The sequence below is a fragment of the Electrophorus electricus genome, chromosome 3 (assembly GCF_013358815.1).
Source record: "Electrophorus electricus isolate fEleEle1 chromosome 3, fEleEle1.pri, whole genome shotgun sequence".
In the NCBI taxonomy this organism is placed as follows: Eukaryota; Metazoa; Chordata; class Actinopteri; order Gymnotiformes; family Gymnotidae; genus Electrophorus; species Electrophorus electricus.
The window spans coordinates 11,673,597-11,694,890 of NC_049537.1; the positions used below are offsets into that span (position 1 = coordinate 11,673,597).

Sequence of the window (21,294 nt, forward strand, 5' to 3'; positions counted from 1 at the left end):
AAAAGACAACAAAAAGACAACAACAGAAAGCTTGATAAGGTTTAATTCATATAGAGATATAAATCTCTAATTAAGTACATAAAATGTAGCACTAAAATGTTTGCTGACTCAAAATTAAGACATTTATCTGACATTTATCTGATATAATGTCCCTGGTACATTTATTATGCATAAGGGACATTAATCAAAAATACATTTTTGCCAGCATTCTCACTCAGCATGTCATGTGGATTTGATATTTAATGTACTTCCAAGGATTATATTAAGATCATTACATGCTATTACAGAATGTTCATAGTTATACTTTTCTAGCATCCTGAAACACTTTGCTCTATTTTGCTAACAAAAACAAGTCAGTTGTTTTGTTCTATTTCTACCAAATAAGTGATATAGGGATCAAGAGTGATTCAGTGTGTTTTAATATTTACAATGTGTCTTAAACCTGAACCACTGTGGTTCAGGACAGTCTAAGTAAAACCAAAGAGAGTTTAACAGCCAATCCACTAAACATTCCAATTACATAAATTAATATGGGTCATCAGAATTTGCTTTCTCAAGGAAGGGGAAGGAAGCCCAGCACTTAGTATATACTTACAAATAAACTTGAGCATTTTAATCCTAATCCAATCATTTGCTCCCAATTATGTGAGTTATTAGAATGTTGCCTCTGCACATACATAGGTGAAACACTCATTTGAAGTGAACATTATATGCTCCACTAGTTTTCCATGTGTTTTGGTGGATTTTATTTCTGTATTTCATTTGTTCTCCACTGTCAGAAATTTGTCAGACTTTAAGATAGCATAGAGTTAAGGTTAATAAAGAGCATTAAACTGTTTGGAGGTTTAAAATGATTCTTTGGTTTGCAAAGTGCATTGGAGAAGTCTCAGCTAATTAGCCAAGCACAGGGTCTTGCTTCTTCTGTCTTTCTTTCTGCTGTTGCTCTGAAATAGTAATTTGAGTCAACTGTTTGGCAAAGCACAGTTATGTATCACCATAGTGCACGTCTACAGGTGGGACCCAGTGCAGTGTCATAGTCTTCTGTTTCTACATCCTAAAGAAGCTCACCCCAGCCGCCTAGGCTCTGCCTCCCCCCAACTATCAGTGTCAGGGCTCTTCCTCCAGGACAGTGGAGAGAGATGACACTGATGAGTCACTCTTAATCATAACACACAGTGGAGCTAGCACTCAGGTCATGTCTGGGGGGAACACAAACACACAGCCAGGTTTTAAAGAAAAAGCACAAGGCCCGCAGCGGGGCTGGGGTATAGCCAAGTCATTAGTGTTTTGAGGGACTGTGGAAGAAAACTTGTATGTACATAGCACACATATGCACTGTGGGCTTACTTAAGGCAGACAATCATTGTCAAAGCTGATGGCATATCCTGCATCAAAGACGCACATACACAGTAGTCGCCCTGAGCAGCTAAACGCATGGTAAATAATTACAAACTTTTTCATGAAGTAAATTCATATTTATTCTTATATATGCTTATTATTCATCTGCTAAGTTTCAGGGGAAAAAGTATACATTCAGTAAATCCCAAATATTATCTCAAATACTACAGAAATTATGCACCTGATCACATGTGACAGATGGCAAATGAAATGTGAATGTTGTTCACTCTAATAGTCTTTTTTTCCTTCCCCTTTTAATGCTTTTGTCCACTGCTTTGGCAGATGTACATCCAGACGACCACTCTGACCATCTCCATCAGCCTGAGTGCATCTGTGTCTCTGGGTCTACTCTACATGCCCAAAGTCTACGTGGTGCTCCTCCACCCCGAGCAGAACGTGGCCAAGCGCAGCACACGCAGCCTCAAAGCAGTGGTCACCGCCGCCACCATGTCCAACAAGTTCAACCCCAAGGTCAGCCTGCGACCTAATGGAGAGGCCAAGACTGAGCTGTGTGAGAACCTGGAAACGCAAGGTGAGGGAGCTTAACAGTAAGACTACAGATGTCATCCTTAGTTTGGCTGGACTATTGTAATCTTATTACCACAGTTTTAAGAGGCAGTGATTGAATGTTTTAAGATATGCCAATCTCATTGAATAAGGAAGCTGGCTTTAGGCTGAAACTTGGGTCAGATTTCTTTGGACTCATAGCACTATGAAATGGTACAAGCCCTGCTAATTGGAGGAAAACATGACCCAGGCAGGATTCTAAAATATCAGATAGCCCACTTTTACAGGAGCTTTGCATTGGAGTGTGATTCTAGTCATTTGCATTCTGTGGTGAAAACAACTTTCATTTAATGCCCTGACACTTTTAACATATTTCTCCCTCCTAGTAAACTATTGAATTGGCAGTTTAATGCACTCCTTAGCATGTCACCATTTTGCAGAGATGATCTTCAAATATCAGTCTCCCCTAGTAAAATGTTAAATTGGCAATCTAATTCAGTCCTTAGACATGGCCCAACATAAATTACCAAGAGGCATTTCAGTAGTGCACAAGTATCTCACGGAGCTGCTAATCTAAATATGTATATGACAGGGCAGCTTTGTATTACAACAGTAAATAAAACCATAAACAGCTGAATCAGCAATAAACAAATACTTCCAACCTGCAAAGGCAGAGATAGTAGAGCCTGTGGAGTGAACTTTTTTTCCCCCTGAGTTTTCCCCCACTGTTGGTTGTTGACAGTTCCTACAATCTTTCTAGGTCTTTTCCGGTTTTGCAAGCCAGACTTTTATCAAAGGTCTGGACAACACTGTTTGTTCATAAGTTAAGATCAAAAATGGCTTCTTTCACATGATTTTTAGAGAAGGTCACTTCTGAAAGTGTAGCACAAAGAAAGAAAACACCAACCAACAAATCAAGATTTGTAAGGTGCTTGCAGAATTTGTTAGGTATTTGCAGGAATTGATAGGTTTTTGCACATGCTTGGTGATGGTAGGGGGATCTCCCAAAACATTTCACCAAATACAGTTGGGAGAAGTGTGATTAGATTCCATATGAATTAAGTCATTTAAAATGAATGCATAATATAATGCAATACCTGGCACTAGCGCCAATCTTAACCATTAGTGACCTTTTGCACAAATTCTATCAGCAGACATGCAAGAAAATCTCATTCATTATCTCATGCAAAACTGTTGAATATCTTTGAGGCATGCAGAAAACTACTGACTTGTTCTTGGATCTGGCAGGCTGATAAAGACCAATGCACCTGTTTCATCTGGAATGTTTTATAAACTCCAGTGACAGTGAAAACCACCAATGGGAGTGGAACATTTCAATTTACATTGATAGCTTATCTGATAGATTGCCTGCTTAGCAAGCAGTGTGCATTAGATAGTCAATAGGTGGGATGACAGGAGGTCTCCTCTTGGGAGTAATGGCTACCAACCTGGGATGGTGAGGGCTAACATGCACTATGCAACATGCCTATGTGTGTATGTTTTTGAACCCATGCATCATCATAGCTTGGAAGATAATGCTAACTGCCTGATTGCATATTATGTAACCTATCAGACACATATGGTTAATTGATTGACAGGGAGAGCATCTCTAATTCACCCTTAATCCAGGCTAAGGAGCAGGGTGTGACATTACTGAACTCTTTTTTTTGTTTTTGTCTCAGTGATAGGACACAAAGTTCTTTTAGCCAGTTGCATCCCATGCATGCCTGAATATAAAAATAATGTCACTTTTTTTCCACAACAAAAATTGTTACCCTTCTATATTGACTCACACTCAGCACATTGTTTAAATGGTGACTCTATGGTGGAGACATTTAATAAGCAAAATCTCTTCAAATGACTAGCTAATGGAGAAGTAATTCTAATAAAGCATCTTTCATTTTGAGCCAACAGTGTCACCAGCCACCTCAGCAGTTTAGGTGAATAAAATTCTCATGCTGTCTCCTTTTTTTCAGGACTTAGCCCCAAACAAACGTACATCAGCTATAGCAACCATGCAATCTAGCAAAAGTGAAAAAGGGCACTACCTAAGAGAGACTTGTCGAAGACAGCGTCTTAAGGTGAACCACTGTTATGGTTTCCAGATGGGGGAGAGGCATGAAAGTGGCCTGCAGACTCCGTGGAAATGTTCTGGTCAAAGAAGATCATGAGAAGACCCTGAGGAAAATTTCAGAGATGGTACTGTATGTCACATACTAGAATCCAACAGAACAGACCCATGCTGGAACCATCGGCAAATTCCATTACAGCTCATTTTGATCCACCTGTATTAACAATCTGATGTCTGAAGTTGATACCCAAATACGAACCAACCATCTCAGTTTCAGGTATGCATAACAGAAGGGTGGATGAAAGAACAACAAAAAAAAGAAAGAAAGATAAAAATAATCTCTTTTTCTCAGCAGGGGTTCTCATGGTTTCCTCTTGGTGATGGCAACAACAGCAAAGATCCTTGTTTACAGATGTTGAGCATGCTGGTTTTGGCATCCTGTGTTGTGTTGTTTTTTTAAGGAACATTTCTGGAATGCTTTTAAACCATGTTGCTGTGCTGTTACCACACTATGAGCCCTTGTGATATCAAACTGTTCTAGGTGTATGGAGTGGTTTTTGAGGTAATGTTCACTTGTGCTTGAGTTAACTTACCTTTATTAGGTCAACTTACCCAACTTAGTAGCTGTCACTGCCTTCTGTGCTTTGACAAAATCTGAAATCACAGTTATATACTGGGGTGAGGCTAGCTCATGAAGTCTTTACTGGCTCCCTTTATGATTACTCTTAGGGGTGATTGCAGTACTGTGAAATTAAAATAACCACTGTCCTATTCTGTTTGAGCAATTTGAAAAAAAAAAAAAAAAGGAGAAAAATGATATTCATAAAACTTAAATAATATTAAGAAAAATATTTAATAGGAAAGCACAGAACAGGGATATTACTATGGAGACCCATCAGAATATATTTTGCTGCATTTTGTGGATGTTCTGTGAATTTAAGATTCACCTCTTATTTTTTCCTTTCTTTTCATTTCTTTGCACTGTTTGTGTTACCGTATAAAATATCTTCATGTTGACCGTGCTAAATGGCAACTTAATGTGTGTTCCTGATTGGTAATGTTTGCGTTCTGTCCTGGGAAAATAAATAAACAAACAAATAAATAAAAAATATATACAATCAGGAACAGTGCCTGTACTGAAGTATTTGTAAAATAAGAAAATTGGGGTATGTGAAGCATGATCATTTTTATACATAAGTTGTTTCTAATAAAAATATTTTTCAAAACTCACTGTATTTGTTTTATTCGTTCTTCATGGGTAAATGTGCTACATTATTAGTGCTGAATAATGACTTTGTTGTATGAATAAGCTAAAATGCATTCAAATTGCTGAATATAAAATTGTTAGATATGAATTAAAGTTGCATTATATTCTGATTACCCCTTATTATGGTGTTTGCAGATTGTATAGTCATGGTTATTCATGGAATTTAAATAAGCAATGCCATAAAAAAGAAAGTTTATTATTTATTTCAACATAGCTACAATCCCCTACATATTTTCTACATTAGATTTCCTAAATGGTCTCTTTAATGGGGAGTAAATACCTCATGAAACAGAAAAGGGTCTCACAAGCAAACAAAGGGAATTAAAAGAAATGTCATTAGCTGAAGATATATTTTAAGAAGAGATGGCCGTCTATCATAGAGTGAATTTCAAAAGGCCCATTAGTATTTGTGAGTTATGGGTGCCATCGGTCCAAACAGCGCTGAAGCAGACAGGTGCTATAAAGAATAGCTATGTTACTAAGACTCCCTGATGTACACCACCACAGCTAGAGATAAATTATTGCCCACATTGGGCTTATCTAGGTCTCTCTGTAATATAGAACATAAACCAGGGGCCTGATTGGAATGCTATTCCATCTCTCTGTCAAAAATGACAGCATAGGCAAAGTAGTGAAAAAGAAGATTCAGTTTGCAAAATAATACAAGAATCTATGTGTTGAATGACTATGCTTTATCTCATTGAAAAAAAAAACACAATTAAAACCACAGTATACAATTAATTGGTATTGCACTTCTGTTTGTGCATATTTCAGTCAGTAGTGTAATTTTGGGGCAAGTGCTTGTTAATTTGATCACTGATTTTGTACTGATATATATTTAAATAGAATGAAAATGTAAGGTATATTTTAGCTTAGTATGAACAGGCATGTTCATTCAAGCCCAAGCCCCATACCCAAATATACTAATAAATAGAAGGGAGAGGGTGGGTTTGGGTCAGGGGTGGGGTGAGGGGTTATTCACTCTCAGATTAGTGAAACAGCACCGCTTTGTGGTTATTTTGTAAAGTCTCTAAAGTGGAGTCACACATTTCCAAGGTCCATAAATGATCTAATGACATAAATTTTATTTCAGTAAGTTATAGCATAATAAAGTTTTGATGACTCCTTCCATTTGGTCAGTTTTCTTCTTGTTGTTAACCTGTGGTCATCTATCTTCTCATATTGAATTAGTTCTCAACAGGTGAAACATTATTGTCATTTAATTATATTTACATGTACCCATGTGTATATGCAAATTTTAATGAAGACACTTAATTGAGATGATGAGTGTGTGTTGGTTTGAGTATGACTTATCTGGCATATGCCATGCTAAACAATTCTTTACCATTTCACAAACGTTCTTTTCGTTGGGTCAACAGACCTCAATCTATCAAAATGGCAGTTTGTGCAAGAGGAACATGGGGGCAGAAAACTGTAGAGGAAAGCATTTTATTCATTCTGCATTCCATTTGGATTATTGTGTCAGAAGTCAGATGTGACTGTAGCCCATACCACACTGGCACTTGTTAGCATACCATCTATCTAAAGTAGACTCACACTGTTTACATCTAGTAAGACTGTCATCCCAACACTCCTCTATTTCAGAAAGCCAGCTCCTCCTCTAAAACATCCTGCAGATAACACAAAATGAGGTGACGTTGGAAAATAACAAACTCTTTTCCTTGTCTACATGCTTTTATGGTCTACTGATTCTCTTGTCAGAGGCTGAGATAAATTGTGTTATATTGATAGTCAGTAGGATGGCTAGGTAACAGTCAGAAAGCATTGATCAATAAGATCATCAGAACTAACCAGCTCAGACTACATGCATTCCCTAGTCAATGCAACGTAGGAGCCTAAGGGAGGCTGATGTCTGTTCTACCCTTAGCTATACTGCTACACTCCCTCATAGCGGTTTGATTGATTGTGCTTGAACTGCAGCTACTTTGATTAACAGCTGGTCTCCAGCTTGTCAGTGATGTATCTGGTGTAATTTCCTGCTTTTACTTGTCAGCAGATTGGACTGTGTAATTTTGACTAGTGCACTTGTCACTAAGCCCATGAGAATATAGCCAGTAATCACGTCTCGATTAGGGGGCCTGTTTGCTGCAAATGACTTCATGGTGGTGCTGTGGCAGTGTTAATTTACACACGATGAAAGATGAAAATAGCAAAGCATCCATGCAGCATGCAAAATGCAGTGCACAGGTCCAGAGCCCAATATGCAGAGCAAGCTTATTTTCAAAAGCACTCACAGCAGCAGATTGTAAACATAAACATTTGTATTCCAAGACTTATTAAGCCTTTTGGACATGGAGTGCTGGTATACCACACAGCACAGAGGTACAAAACCTTGTGTTCAGTACTACATTGCAACACTGATAGCTCTGGTTCTCAAATTCAAATCTAATCACTGATATAATTTTACAAATCAATAGATGTAATGTGAATTTTAGAATGCTGACGTTATCTAAGATCATCTTAGGACTACATGCTAATGTCATATATTGTCAAAATCAATGACACACTTGCCATATGACACTCTAAATTATTTTGGATTATACATGGTTATTTAATATTTTATGGTGGAAATGGTAGGAGCAACTGGGAGAAAGTCCAGCTAGCTCCTAAAAAATCCAAATTTGTTATGAAAACAGATGAAATTAGAAAGCGATTCTGAAGGACATTTTGTATGACATTTTTGGGGGTTATTTCTTATTTTCAAAAATCCATTTTATTTATTGATTTTTTAAATTTTTTATTTTTTATTTTTTGGATTATGTCCAAATGAAAGCATTGTATGTTATCTGGAGTCTACTGTAGGAACACTTTCCCTGCACCTTTAAAATGATTCTTTTAAATATGACTTGAATGGATTTGAAGGTTCTGAACATAATCATTTAAATGTAAAACCTTTTTGCTTTCTTTGGGCTCTTGTAGCCCAAAAAGCAATACCAACAATATTAAAGAATTCTGGATATGTATTCTAGTCATATGGACTGCTTATAATTCACCACCTGAAAGTTGTGGTTTCAAGTCTCATGGTGCAAAAAAAAAAAAAAAAAAAAAAAAAAAGAGAATGTGAAGTTTGACACCTGTGACCTACAGCAGAAGTTTTAGTAGGAAAAAGCCTAGGTTGCGTTGCAACCACAAACATTCTCAATTTACTGCAATTGTTTTATGGATGCATTTCTTCCTGGCTCCAATCCTCCACTCCTTCACTAGTCTGATGGTCCTGTCCTGTCATCCACTTTCCGGGACTGGGCGCCTGCTCTTGCCATCTCCTGCCAGCATTTCGGCTGCATTTTGACACATTGAATGTCAATCCTACAGTGAGGGGCATGCACAAAAATAAATGTCTAGTTTATCTTAAAGTTCCATAAAAGAAGTTCCTGCATGCCACTTACTTTTTGACATTCTAACTGAACCTTTACTTTTATTTAGAATGATTCCCTGATGGCAACCTTATACTGAACCATTCAACTTGTGGGTTAATAAATGAGCAATTTATCAGATCAACCTGGAGTCTAGAAGCACAGAAATCAAAACACATAACTGAAACAAATACTGTGTAATTCCTGGAAAGCCAGGATGGGTCCTTGTTCTAGGTTCCTGAAGTTTGTTTACTATCTCTGGTAAACACTACAAATGTGTTTAGCTTTGCTTTTGTGAAGCAAAATAATGTTACAAATACATTTGTGTGAGTGACTGTGTATGTGTATGTGAACATGTACAGGGAAGTGTTTTGAATGCTGAATGATTATGTATTTAAAATAGCTGATGGCCTTCATTCAAAAATATTCTAACCACTAAAGGACTGACAAAGAGGTTAATGAACGAACTGCTCACTTATTACAAGGCACAAGGGACAATAAGCTTAATAAATGTCTTACCTATTAATGTAGCACTGTGTGGAACGAGAAACCATTGCTTCTTTATTATTATCTAGATTCACTGCTGTCACAAGAGCTGTTTAACTGACTGAAAGAACTACAGCCTGCCCTCATTAAAGCAACTCTGTGATTCAAGATGTCACAACAAATGTTTACACAGACAGATCTTTCTCACTGAGTTCATATCATTCTCCCTCATCACCAAGCAGATTCTCCAACAGTCCAAACTCTTCCAACAGACCCCATGAGAGTGGTAACCATAGGCCTTTAGCATCTAGACTCCTCTCAGGGTGTGTTTGTGTACTTTTCACATACATCTGTGCTTACATGTTAACAGTTGTTATTCTTAAACCATATCAGATGTTTCTTCATAGGAGTGGGCACTGATCCATCTTAGAATAACTGATAGCTTAATCCTTCTTTAAACATCTGTATAGACAGGTTAGAAAGTTCTATGCCAGAGAAGATCATTTTTGAATGAAAAAATCACTTACTCCATCTACAACAATCCTAATTAAAACAGAAATAAGTCCTTTTATCCTGTTCATATTTATTTCTAAGCACATAGGGCATTTTATATTTTCTTGTCAAAGTTAGTCTTGCTAGCGAGTTTTGGACAGACTCTTTAAATGTTATGTTATGAAAAAAGAATCACAGCAAATGTGCATACTACCCTAAAGGTAACAGCATAAACCCAGGAACCAAATATGTACCTCAGGTAAACATAATCTATCATCCATGCTGCTATAATAATCCCAAATTCATCTAATAAACATATACACACTGCCAGTTTCTGAGCAGAAGAGGTAGGTGTGGATTTTTTCTACAACTCACCCATGTATATAAGGAGTTGTGCATCCCTCCTGTATATTTCTTTCCACCCACAGATCCCAGTTTGCAGATGTTACATAGTTGCCAACAAGTACTGCCACAGCCTACACCAGGGGTTCCTAAACTTAACTTTTTCAGCCCACAATACTTGGAAAACTACAGTTTTAGCTCAGTGTACTTTCTGTTAAAATTAACTTGCTTGTTTGTTTGTTTGTTTTTTTGGTTAGTTGATTAGATGGGTGTAAATTATGGCAGGATATTAATTTGATACTAGTCTTTATAGAGTGCTAGCAGAGTTTGCTAGTAAAGTGCTACATTTACTCCATTACATTTTAAGAGTACTTACATTTGTAAGGAGCACTTACAATTTTTAAGATACAAAGTTCTTTTAGCCAGTTGCATCCCATGCATGCCTGAATATAAAAATAATGTCACTTTTTTTCCACAACAAAAATTGTTACCCTTCTATATTGACTCACACTCAGCACATTGTTTAAATGGTGACTCTATGGTGGAGACATTTAATAAGCAAAATCTCTTCAAATGACTAGCTAATGGAGAAGTAATTCTAATAAAGCATCTTTCATTTTGAGCCAACAGTGTCACCAGCCACCTCAGCAGTTTAGGTGAATAAAATTCTCATGCTGTCTCCTTTTTTTCAGGACTTAGCCCCAAACAAACGTACATCAGCTATAGCAACCATGCAATCTAGCAAAAGTGAAAAAGGGCACTACCTAAGAGAGACTTGTCGAAGACAGCGTCTTAAGGTGAACCACTGTTATGGTTTCCAGATGGGGGAGAGGCATGAAAGTGGCCTGCAGACTCCGTGGAAATGTTCTGGTCAAAGAAGATCATGAGAAGACCCTGAGGAAAATTTCAGAGATGGTACTGTATGTCACATACTAGAATCCAACAGAACAGACCCATGCTGGAACCATCGGCAAATTCCATTACAGCTCATTTTGATCCACCTGTATTAACAATCTGATGTCTGAAGTTGATACCCAAATACGAACCAACCATCTCAGTTTCAGGTATGCATAACAGAAGGGTGGATGAAAGAACAACAAAAAAAAGAAAGAAAGATAAAAATAATCTCTTTTTCTCAGCAGGGGTTCTCATGGTTTCCTCTTGGTGATGGCAACAACAGCAAAGATCCTTGTTTACAGATGTTGAGCATGCTGGTTTTGGCATCCTGTGTTGTGTTGTTTTTTTAAGGAACATTTCTGGAATGCTTTTAAACCATGTTGCTGTGCTGTTACCACACTATGAGCCCTTGTGATATCAAACTGTTCTAGGTGTATGGAGTGGTTTTTGAGGTAATGTTCACTTGTGCTTGAGTTAACTTACCTTTATTAGGTCAACTTACCCAACTTAGTAGCTGTCACTGCCTTCTGTGCTTTGACAAAATCTGAAATCACAGTTATATACTGGGGTGAGGCTAGCTCATGAAGTCTTTACTGGCTCCCTTTATGATTACTCTTAGGGGTGATTGCAGTACTGTGAAATTAAAATAACCACTGTCCTATTCTGTTTGAGCAATTTGAAAAAAAAAAAAAAAGGAGAAAAATGATATTCATAAAACTTAAATAATATTAAGAAAAATATTTAATAGGAAAGCACAGAACAGGGATATTACTATGGAGACCCATCAGAATATATTTTGCTGCATTTTGTGGATGTTCTGTGAATTTAAGATTCACCTCTTATTTTTTCCTTTCTTTTCATTTCTTTGCACTGTTTGTGTTACCGTTTTTAGTTTAGAGGACACTTTATACTCGAGTACATTTGAAACATCAAAAATGTAGGCTATGTTTACTCTATAATATTCATCTACGTTCCTCCCATTACATTTTTAAAAATTTAATTCAACACACATTTTGTACATTTTGTTCAACTGCATAAGAGCATGAGAGGGCTATTCAGATCCCTAAAGATGACCACTGAGTGTGACCACTTTGCTTCTGTAAGTTAGCCAACTGGATAACAGGAAGTAGACTGACATAACAAACAGCGAACGTGCAACAGGAAGGGGAGCTTGCCACAATGCTGCCTGATGAAAAGTTAGCTATGGTGAAAAACTAGCTAGCTATCACTTTCTTTAAATTTTACGTTTCTGCATGTAAAATCAATGTTCTATCCTAATGTCTATTACTTATATAAAAGAAATTGTAATCCGACATCATATTCTGATAGAAAACCAATGGCTATTTAGCTACATATAAAGTAACTAGATTGCATACAAGCAACAGGAAAAAGTACCAAATGTAGTAGCTTAACTGTTGTATTTATGGCATTTGACAAACACTCTTATCCGGCACATTTCCCACAAATATGCTAAGTTATCACCAAATCCATAGGGATGATTGTTACAGTTGTATGCCCAAAATCTTTCTGATATCAAAATCTAATGGAGCTAGCTACAATACATGGCATATCAAGATAGCAAGTTAGTTAACTAGTCCCATGTCTTGCTACTGGAGGACTGTTGACCCCTCCAAAGCTGCTTTTGGTTTCCATCAAGTTCAGGGTATAACTTTTCTTTGCCACTGTGACATGGACAAATAAACAGAGTAATGAGCAAGTCAGTCTTAAACAATGTTGTGTCACATCCAATACCTTCAAGTGTTATTTATGAGGTATTAAATGAGTTAAACTTAAATTAAGAGATGGTAGTCTATCTTTTAAGCTGGAAACAAGAAGTTTTGTTTAAATTAATTTGGAGAGGAATTGTTTTGGACATATGGCTATGATTTTGCAGTTATATTTGATTACACTGGTTAAGATAGATTTTGCCCCATACTTGTTTGTGTATATTTGTATGCTGAATCCAAATATGTTGACAGAATTTCTCCATCACCCACAGGATTTTGTTGTTGTTGTTTTTGTTCCAGTGCACTCACATATCTTTATGTATGGTAAGGGGAAAGCAATGCCAAGAAACATGAAGCCCCTCTGTTGGAAGACTTTTGCTGGACACTGTAGAAGGATGTCCTGAAGCCAAATATAGCTGAAAATCACCTGTACATTTTAGAAGTACGTTGTACCTATTTTAAGAGTAATAAATTAATATATAGGCCACTTTTTGTAAAATTCACTGTCACTTAAAAACCATAGCTCAGGAAAAGAAACGATACAAATTCAGTATACAAAGTAGTATAATGTTCACCTATTTAGTTTGTGGTACAAAAAAAAGTAATAATTTTGTTGCCCAGTGTTATTAAATGAGATCCAGTAAAGTAACTCGCTACATGACTCTTTTTTAAGTAATAATTTGACTACTTTTTACTTCTATTTGAGTAATTATTATTAAAAATGAACAATACTTGAATGCAGGTTTAGGCTACCTCTCAACTCGTGGAAAGCTAGGGCAAGTGGCACCCAAGCATGTATCCACTTGAACAGTTTATCTTGGGATTTTTGTTACTCAGTAATTTTTCTATTTATAACATTGCCCATTTAAAATGATGCATTTGCTGGACTTTAGTTTCACAGTCCAAGTATATATGGTTGTGATTTTGCAGTTCTATTTTGATTACACTGAGATTTTGCCCCATGCAAAAAAAAACCCCAAAAAACAAAAAACACTTGTGTGTATTTACATGCTGAATCCATAATATGTTATTTTGGATTCAGATTTGGATTCAGATCCAGATTTTTTTGTTGTTGTTTGTCCTTGTTTGGTGCACTAAAAAGCATACAAACAGATCCCTATTCTGCAATCTCAATAGTCCCATTACCAAAAAATTGTGATTTGTGATGTATCCCATTCATTTCATCCTGCTAATGTTTAATATAAAAAAAGAACTACATAGCAACCAAGTGCTGACCTTTTCTTTAAACTGCAGTATCACGGTTAATGTGTTTATTATTATAGGTTAAAACTATCCTTATTATTCATTAATATGTGTTAAAAGGGGTATTTAATTTGAACTGAAGATATTTGCAGTTAATATATAGAGTTGAACTGCCTACAATATTTATTAAAGATTTGTTTATTATAAAGGAGGAAGTATTAAGTCCACTGTCAAGGAACATGAGAATGTCTTTTAAAATCTGTTTCTCAATACTATTTTCACAGCTACAGCCACCCCACTGGGTGAAAAGCTTTAGACCATTAACCCACAGTACGACAGCTAACAGAAAACAGAGATTACCAACTATGACCATAAGTATATAAGGCTTGACATGTTTCTTTTTCATCCTAAGACATGACCTCTGCTACCGCTTTCTACCTGACTTCTTCCCTGAGGGCATTTTCATAGAAAGCTGGTAAACTGGATCATGGCCACAGGTTCAGAAGACTAGCGATGGCATGTAAGGTAAATGAGTACAGTTTGTCCAAGCCATTACAGAGATCAAGGCAAACATCGACAACATGCAGAACAATGCAGAAATTTGGCATCATTTGTCCTTGCTATGGGTTGAATCAATAAACCAAACCACTTACATTCACAATCTAATCAAAATACAAGCACAAAGAAGGAGGAATATATACAATGTTGGAACTAACACTTGTAGAATGTAGTCATAATTAGTTATGTACAAAATTACAAAGGTTTTTAAAAAATTATTTCTCTTATGTTCACTGGTAACACAAGGCATTATTCAAGACCAATTAATATTTCATTAGATACAGGCCCAGAGAAAATTTTCCTGAAAAACTAACACTATTTTCTTTAGAATTTGTCTCTATGAACCATGCCAGTGCACTACTGACATGAATTGTCACTTGTTTGATGTTGTATAATGTTTGATGTTGCTTTGCTTAACATATTAAAATATATTGTGGTCCAGGAAATATATAAACTAAAATATCAGGCTACAAGATATGGATAAAATATGTTAGACATGACTTCTTTTTTGTGCTTATTGCAAAAGTAGCATTTAGTAGCATTTAGTAGCACATTTAGGAATACTGTGACAGATTTCCAAATTTAAGTAGTCTCTGAGTTCCAAAATAATGGTTTTTACAATTAAATGCAAATGTTTAATAATAGTAATCACTAATGAAACCATCATGAATTTGTGCATACATATTAGTTTATGTCAATTGATGGTGAATTGTTTTGGATTCTAAATGGAAAAGCAAGCTTTTCATGGTGTGGGAGGGGTGTTCTTGTATTAAGTTTAATTTAGTCCTTTTAGGTGTTAGCTTGCTGTTTCATACCCCAATCACCTAGCTGTAGTGTTCTGCAGATGGAAGGCCAGCTGTTGGGGCAATGTCTGATTGTGGCTTTAAGTAAAAATTACTGACATAGTAACAAATAGCTATTTGATGCTAGTATGCTAAAATTGGTTTGTTTTGTCAGTTACTGGGCATTTATGGCCTAACAAGAACATTCTACTTTTATGTGCAGCTATGAAAAAGTAATATGTTACTATTGTTGTGGTGGTTTCTGGATATTCATTGTGATACCTTAACCAATTTCAACTCCCCATGTATTAATGGACACTACAGGCATAACACAGCAGGGTATTGTTTGTGAAGACCATTAAAAAAATCACATAACATTGTATCCCTATAATATGGAGTATGTAGAATTAATGATACCTCTGGCGACCAATAAACCCTTCCCTCTTTGACAATTCTCAAAAGACATTTTAACATTTTTGCTGTGTAGAAATTCTGGTGTGTGCTGTGGAAGGAAAATAACTTGTCACACATCCATCGAAGTTGAGCAAAACAGGGGGCAGGCTCTAATGCCTCTGATGTCTTTAAGCATGCCAGAGTTACAGACCTTGGCTTGCAGCCAAGACATGCCCCTGCAATCTTTCAACTTTTCAAATCTAACCACATCCATATTGGTATAGGATCTAGTGGCATTAATTGGAAATGTCACCAATCTTCCAATGTGCCTTTAGGGTCAAGTTAAAGTGAAGACCAAGTTAACATGAATTCCCGTCAGATTCTCTGGGGATTTATAGGCAACAGGTGGGATATTTACAGGGCCAGAGGAAACCAAGAGAAGCACACATTTAGGTTTAACACCAAAGCCTTTGACAAAGAACAGAAGGAATGACTACAAAGCATTTAGGGTGATGGTGGAGGATAGTGGGAGAAATCAGATATCAGCCATGGAGATAAGCAGGCATGATGACTATTGGTGAGAGTAATGAGTAGATTTATGAAAAAACTGATTGTGCTGGGATGAATGGCTGGTACTGGATCCCACAGTAATATCTAGATAAGAAAGATGAAACACATTGCAACTGTAAATAGACAGATCTCAGTTATCCACTCCCCCTCCATCAGATCACATGATGCACAGAAAACCCCCCAGAGACCAGTCCCACTCTCTGAAGACCACTCCCTCTAAAAGGCAGCACCGCTGAATAGACTTCCTGCTGGGCAATGGAGCCCAAGGAATTTGGCAAGAATCACGTCTGAGGTGTCCAAACCTTAATATAGCTTGATCGGTAACCAAAGCATGTCTGCACATCTCCTTTGCTGTACTCGTCAGTCCTTACAAGAGACTGCATACTGGCATACATTCCCATGTAAGCTGCATTTAAGGATTAAAAAAATACAACAAAACAAAACAATCCTAAACACATAAACAACAGCAACATAAAAAACAGAAAACAGCTGCTAAATTCATGATCCAAGCAGGAAGACAATCTTCAGTTACATTCAAAGCAGGTGAGCTTTTGCACTCATTTAGGCAGAGTAATGCAATGAACAGCTTGACCCTCAAGTGTGTGAACAAGCAAAACAGCAATACCAATAGCAGGCAAAGTCAGTTCCATTAGCAGCAGTTAGAGCAACTCCATCACCTGAAATCACAGCACACAGTTTGGTTTTGAAATAAGTAGAACACATCAGCGACGAGAACCATTGCCTTCAACTCATGCCACTAGATCATTTGCCAAATTACTACATGACAGAGATACATGACAACTCTGACAACGTTAAGATATAGTAATTGGGACTATGTGCAGTTATCTGCAGATTCCTCCTCTTCAGCTGAAATTCAAGATGATGCTTCATCTGATCTGTCATTAGGATGTAATGAAACTGTCCTGTTCTTTAAACAGACATGCTATCTCTGCCTGTTCTTGACAATGAATGCCTTCTGATCAGTGCTACAGCACTGTTTGACATGTCAGTCACAACTGTTTAAAAACCAGCTTTTAAAGACCATACCCCTACCTCAAATACACACACAGACAAACACATGAAAAAAACCCAAAGTGGTTTCATGAACAGGATTCTATGACAGATACTTAATTGATATTGAAAGAAATTGTAGAATTATAGCAGCAAGCAAAAATTATGTCCCTAATCATGCAAACAATTGAGAAAAAAAGATTTAAAGATGTTTAGGCTCTAAAATGTGCTGGATCCATATGACATGAACAAAAACAATAAGAAACATTAGAAATGTGCAAGTGAATGCTTAATGCTATAATGAGTTGTAGATGATTTATACAAGTCCAAAGAACTAATATTCATATACATGTATTGAAGCAAATGAGGTAGTACATTATTTCCATTGAGCTTCCTTTGTGTAGGGCACTTGATCACTGGGGCAATTGACAATTATTATCAGCAGTCAGTATCTTATATGCATCAATTGCTGGTAACAAAATACAAAATAGTTTAGATTGTAATGACAAAAAAATTGTTATTGTATTCTAAACCAGAATAAAGGTTGCCCTTGTGCTTTATAATAAGTGAGAGACCAAGCGAGAGAGAGAGAGAGAGAGAGAGCGAGAGAGAGGGAGAATACATTAACGACAATAGTATTTGAATTGTTAATCCATTCCGATTACCTGGACGTAAGGTGTGAAACTGTTCCTACCTGTCAGTAACCTTTATGCTGTCTCTCATTAAATGAGGCTGCAGAAATAGCTGCTGATTTACATTTTGTCCTAAGATGTGTTCAGAGACAACGTCTTTTCTTTGGCATAACTGCCCTGATGACGGGAGGGGTGAAAGATGTCTGTGACCTTGTGTTCAAGAGTGCTTATGGGCAGGGCCTCATGACTAACACTTTGGTACTTCTGTTCACTTGTCCAACACTGCACTGTAAAAAATAGTAAGCACATCACAACAGTGGGAGCATGGACTGTGGGAGCCTCTAAGTGACCTAAGCAATTAAAATTGTTTATTAAAGTGTGCTGCATGGAGATACATCAAAAACAAAACAGGAAAACCAGTGAATGACACTAGTGTGGAATTTGCTACTACAGTATTAATTCTGATAATTTTGAGATCAAGTAACATTTCTATTATACAAATTAGTATAATTTCTGTTATTGTAAATCTGATTTCAGGTTCTGTATTTAATTTGCATAAATAAAAATTCACTAAAAATTAGCAAACGTTTAATCAATGTAGCACTGAAACGTGGACAAGATTTTACCCTACTGCCAATAATGCATAGTGTTGTTCAAAAAAAAAAAAAAAACCACACCATATTTTCTGTTTCCCAAAGGCTTTTAACTGTGCTAGTAAATAAAGGTTTTAATAAAAAAAATATATAGCTGCAGCAGTACAAATATGGAAACAATTTAGTCTGGTTGTCCAGTATTGTTGTGTTTTGACATAGAAGCAGAGTTAATTATAGCTGCTCAGTGTATTGACATTTAAGATTAGGGCTCTGTCCCACATATCCTACTTTTATCTGACCTACATACTGGATGGAATGATGGCCCTTGGTTGAATCGGATCTGGTTGCTTGGATTGGGCCAAACACTGGCCTTTAAACAGCTACAAGGCCACTAGTCCATCTCTGGCAAACAGGACAGGACTAAGATCACTTTCAAAATTAATATCAAATCCCATCCATATATAGGTCTCATTTGGAGCACCATGCAAGATGTAAGGCCCTAAATTGATCCCCATATCCAAAACACTGCCAAGTCATGAGGGTATTAAATGCGGGGTAGCTGAGGTACATGTCATAGAAAATCCTCAACAGCACTAAAGGAATATGTTAGTGCACCAATTCTAAGGAGTGATCTCACACAATCTTGTTAGCTAGGTGTTGTTCATAGCTTGCTGTTTGCTTGATGATGCCTATGAAATCAAAGTTTATTTTCTGTTAGCCAGCATTATCTAACTTTTGGGGTGTCATCATGAAAGTCACATATATGGCTTATATGGCATATATGGGGGCACTGTCATTTTATTTATATATATATATATATATATATATATATATATATATATATATGAAGCAAATTAAGTCATTTTTGCCAGTTAGCCTCACTGACAAGTGGTTGTCTTAAGGCTACACAGCTGTTTAGTCCCAATCCCTTGAGTTCCCTTCACATTGTGCATGTGGCAATGCTCTTACTTTCACTATTAAACATATCCCTGAGTTCTACTGTTGTTTTTTTACGATTTGATTTTACCACATGTTTAAGTGATCGCCGATCACGATCATTCAAGATTTTTTTCCGACCACATTCCTTCCTCGAAGATGATGCTTCCCCATTATCTTTCTACTTTTTAATAATGCATTGGACAGTTCTTAACCTGATTTTAGTAGTTTCAGCAATCTCCTTAGATGTTTTCTCTGCTTGATGCATGCCAATAATTTGACCCTTCTGAAACAGGATGTGTCTTTCGACATGGTTGTTTAACAAATGAGAAGCTACTTACTGCATCAGTTAGGGTTAAATAACTTGTTGCCAGCTGAAACATAATCATCCATGCACTAATTATCCAATGGGGGGCCTTTACCTATTTGCTTAGTTAAATCCAGGTGGTGACCTTTTTTTTGGCCAGGCAGTGTATATAATGACGGTGCCTCCATCCTGCTGGTAGTCTCCATTCGATGGCCGTGGCATTGCAGGTGGTGTTTTGTTTATGTTCAGTCTTGGGTCGCACATGTTCCCTCTTTTGCTTTCTTGCCACATCCTCCCCAAGGTGGTATGTGCTGTGCCTCATTCATCACACCACCTGGGGATTATTATGTTATTATGTTCTTCTTTTTATAAACCTTTTGTGTTTCTTTGACTGTCAGTCATTGATAATGTTATGTTGGTTTTCTTTAGTTCTAGTTAGAGCACATTTATGTCATTTTTTGTTTGTTTGTTTTATTAAACTCTTCAGTTGGAGACTTGCATTTGTTTTCTCCTTTTTTCCTGCATGTTCAACACCATGACAATATACACCTTGCATAAGACTCATACAATTATTTCATCTCAATTCTGTAAAGAAGGAAGATGAGATCTTTTAATTTAGTTATTCAAAAAGGGTCACCTTTCTCAATAATGCTCCAAATACTGACTACATATCTCTTTCAGCAGCACCTGTACTATGTACAATTAAGAACAATTAAGATTAAATATCATATCAAGATAACATATGTCATGATGTGAATTAGCTTTTCATGTAATGAACAAATAAGGAAAGTGAATAGAGTGACAAGGCATCAATACATTTCCAGAAAAGGATGGCTCTGAACAGAGATTTTGTGAAACACAAAGAACTTCTTATAGCAGGTCAGGTTGTGGACATCAATGTGAACTCATGACTACAATACCTTCAGGTGTTCATGCATAGTGTGTGTTTGAGTAACTTTGTTTACTCAAAGAACAAATTCTTCTCATTGTCTTTAGGGATTTTTTAGTTTAACTTTTTTGTTTGTTTGTTTGTTTTAAATTTGAATGCAATGAGCACCAGTTAAATTGAATGAATATTCATAAAAAATTAACTAACAGTCAACTAGACAAATAGTTCTGAAGATTTTTTTACATCTTAAATGTATAATCTTCCTTCAGTCTTGGTCATGGCATGCAGCTTGGTGTACATAACTGCAACTCATAGTCATATATAGTCAGGTATAAAAGGAAGCATATAAACCATAAACCTTGCCTTACAGAAATCATGATCAATAAGAAAAGTATGTGAAAACCTCAAGGTGACTGTAGATTATTTTTTCGTCATGTCCTTCATGAACTGGCCATGAAAATTATTACACTAAATATATGTTACATCACAGTTTACAGTATTTCTTTTCAGTCACAAACAAGAAACTGGCATCCACTGAAATCCTGACAATATTTCAACTGGGATGCATATCTTAGCCCAAACCCTATTCAGCTGCCTATGTAAGCTTTTTAAGTATTTTCTGTATGTGTCTGATTATACTGTGGTTCAGCTATAAGGCAAAAAAAGATCTGAGTTTGGAATTTAGCTGGCTATACTGCCTTATGAAGGTATTAGCTTCCATTATATAATACTGCTTTTATCTTACAAAAAAAACCCCTCATCACTTTGAAATATTGCATTGTTCTATCTATGAAGGACTCTCAATCAGCAAGGCCAGGAATAAATGAATTACTACGCGAAGCTGATCTGCTGTAATTTA

At 36.6% G+C, this 21,294-nt stretch overlaps 1 protein-coding gene and 1 long non-coding RNA gene across 7 annotated transcripts in view; one reads left to right on the plus strand and one right to left on the minus strand.

The window, feature by feature from the left end:
• Nucleotides 1-5,206, plus strand: part of grm4 (glutamate receptor, metabotropic 4) — a 96,106-nt gene extending 90,900 nt beyond the window's left edge. For 2 of the 3 annotated variants that reach the window (XM_027023131.2, XM_027023130.2), the window contains 2 exons: nucleotides 1,681-1,930; nucleotides 3,882-5,206. In XM_027023131.2, the coding sequence (XP_026878932.1) occupies nucleotides 1,681-1,930; nucleotides 3,882-3,931 (300 nt within the window). In that variant the 3' untranslated portion in view covers nucleotides 3,932-5,206. The remainder of the gene's footprint in view (nucleotides 1-1,680; nucleotides 1,931-3,881) is intronic. The other variant, XM_027023132.2, reaches the window with a different exon arrangement.
• On the minus strand, nucleotides 1,802-17,884 carry LOC118241068. 4 transcript variants are annotated; one of them, XR_004775828.1, is made up of 4 exons: nucleotides 17,773-17,884; nucleotides 10,702-11,378; nucleotides 3,954-4,630; nucleotides 1,831-1,917 (listed from the first exon to the last, which is right to left on the minus strand). It is a non-coding gene; the product is annotated as an uncharacterized LOC118241068 (long non-coding RNA). The 4 variants fall into 4 exon arrangements; XR_004775827.1 differs by lacking the exon at nucleotides 17,773-17,884 and having other exon boundaries at nucleotides 3,954-4,083; nucleotides 4,589-4,630; nucleotides 10,702-11,713; XR_004775826.1 differs by lacking the exon at nucleotides 17,773-17,884 and having other exon boundaries at nucleotides 1,802-1,882; nucleotides 10,702-11,713.
• Between the last annotated feature and the right edge of the window lie 3,410 nt (nucleotides 17,885-21,294).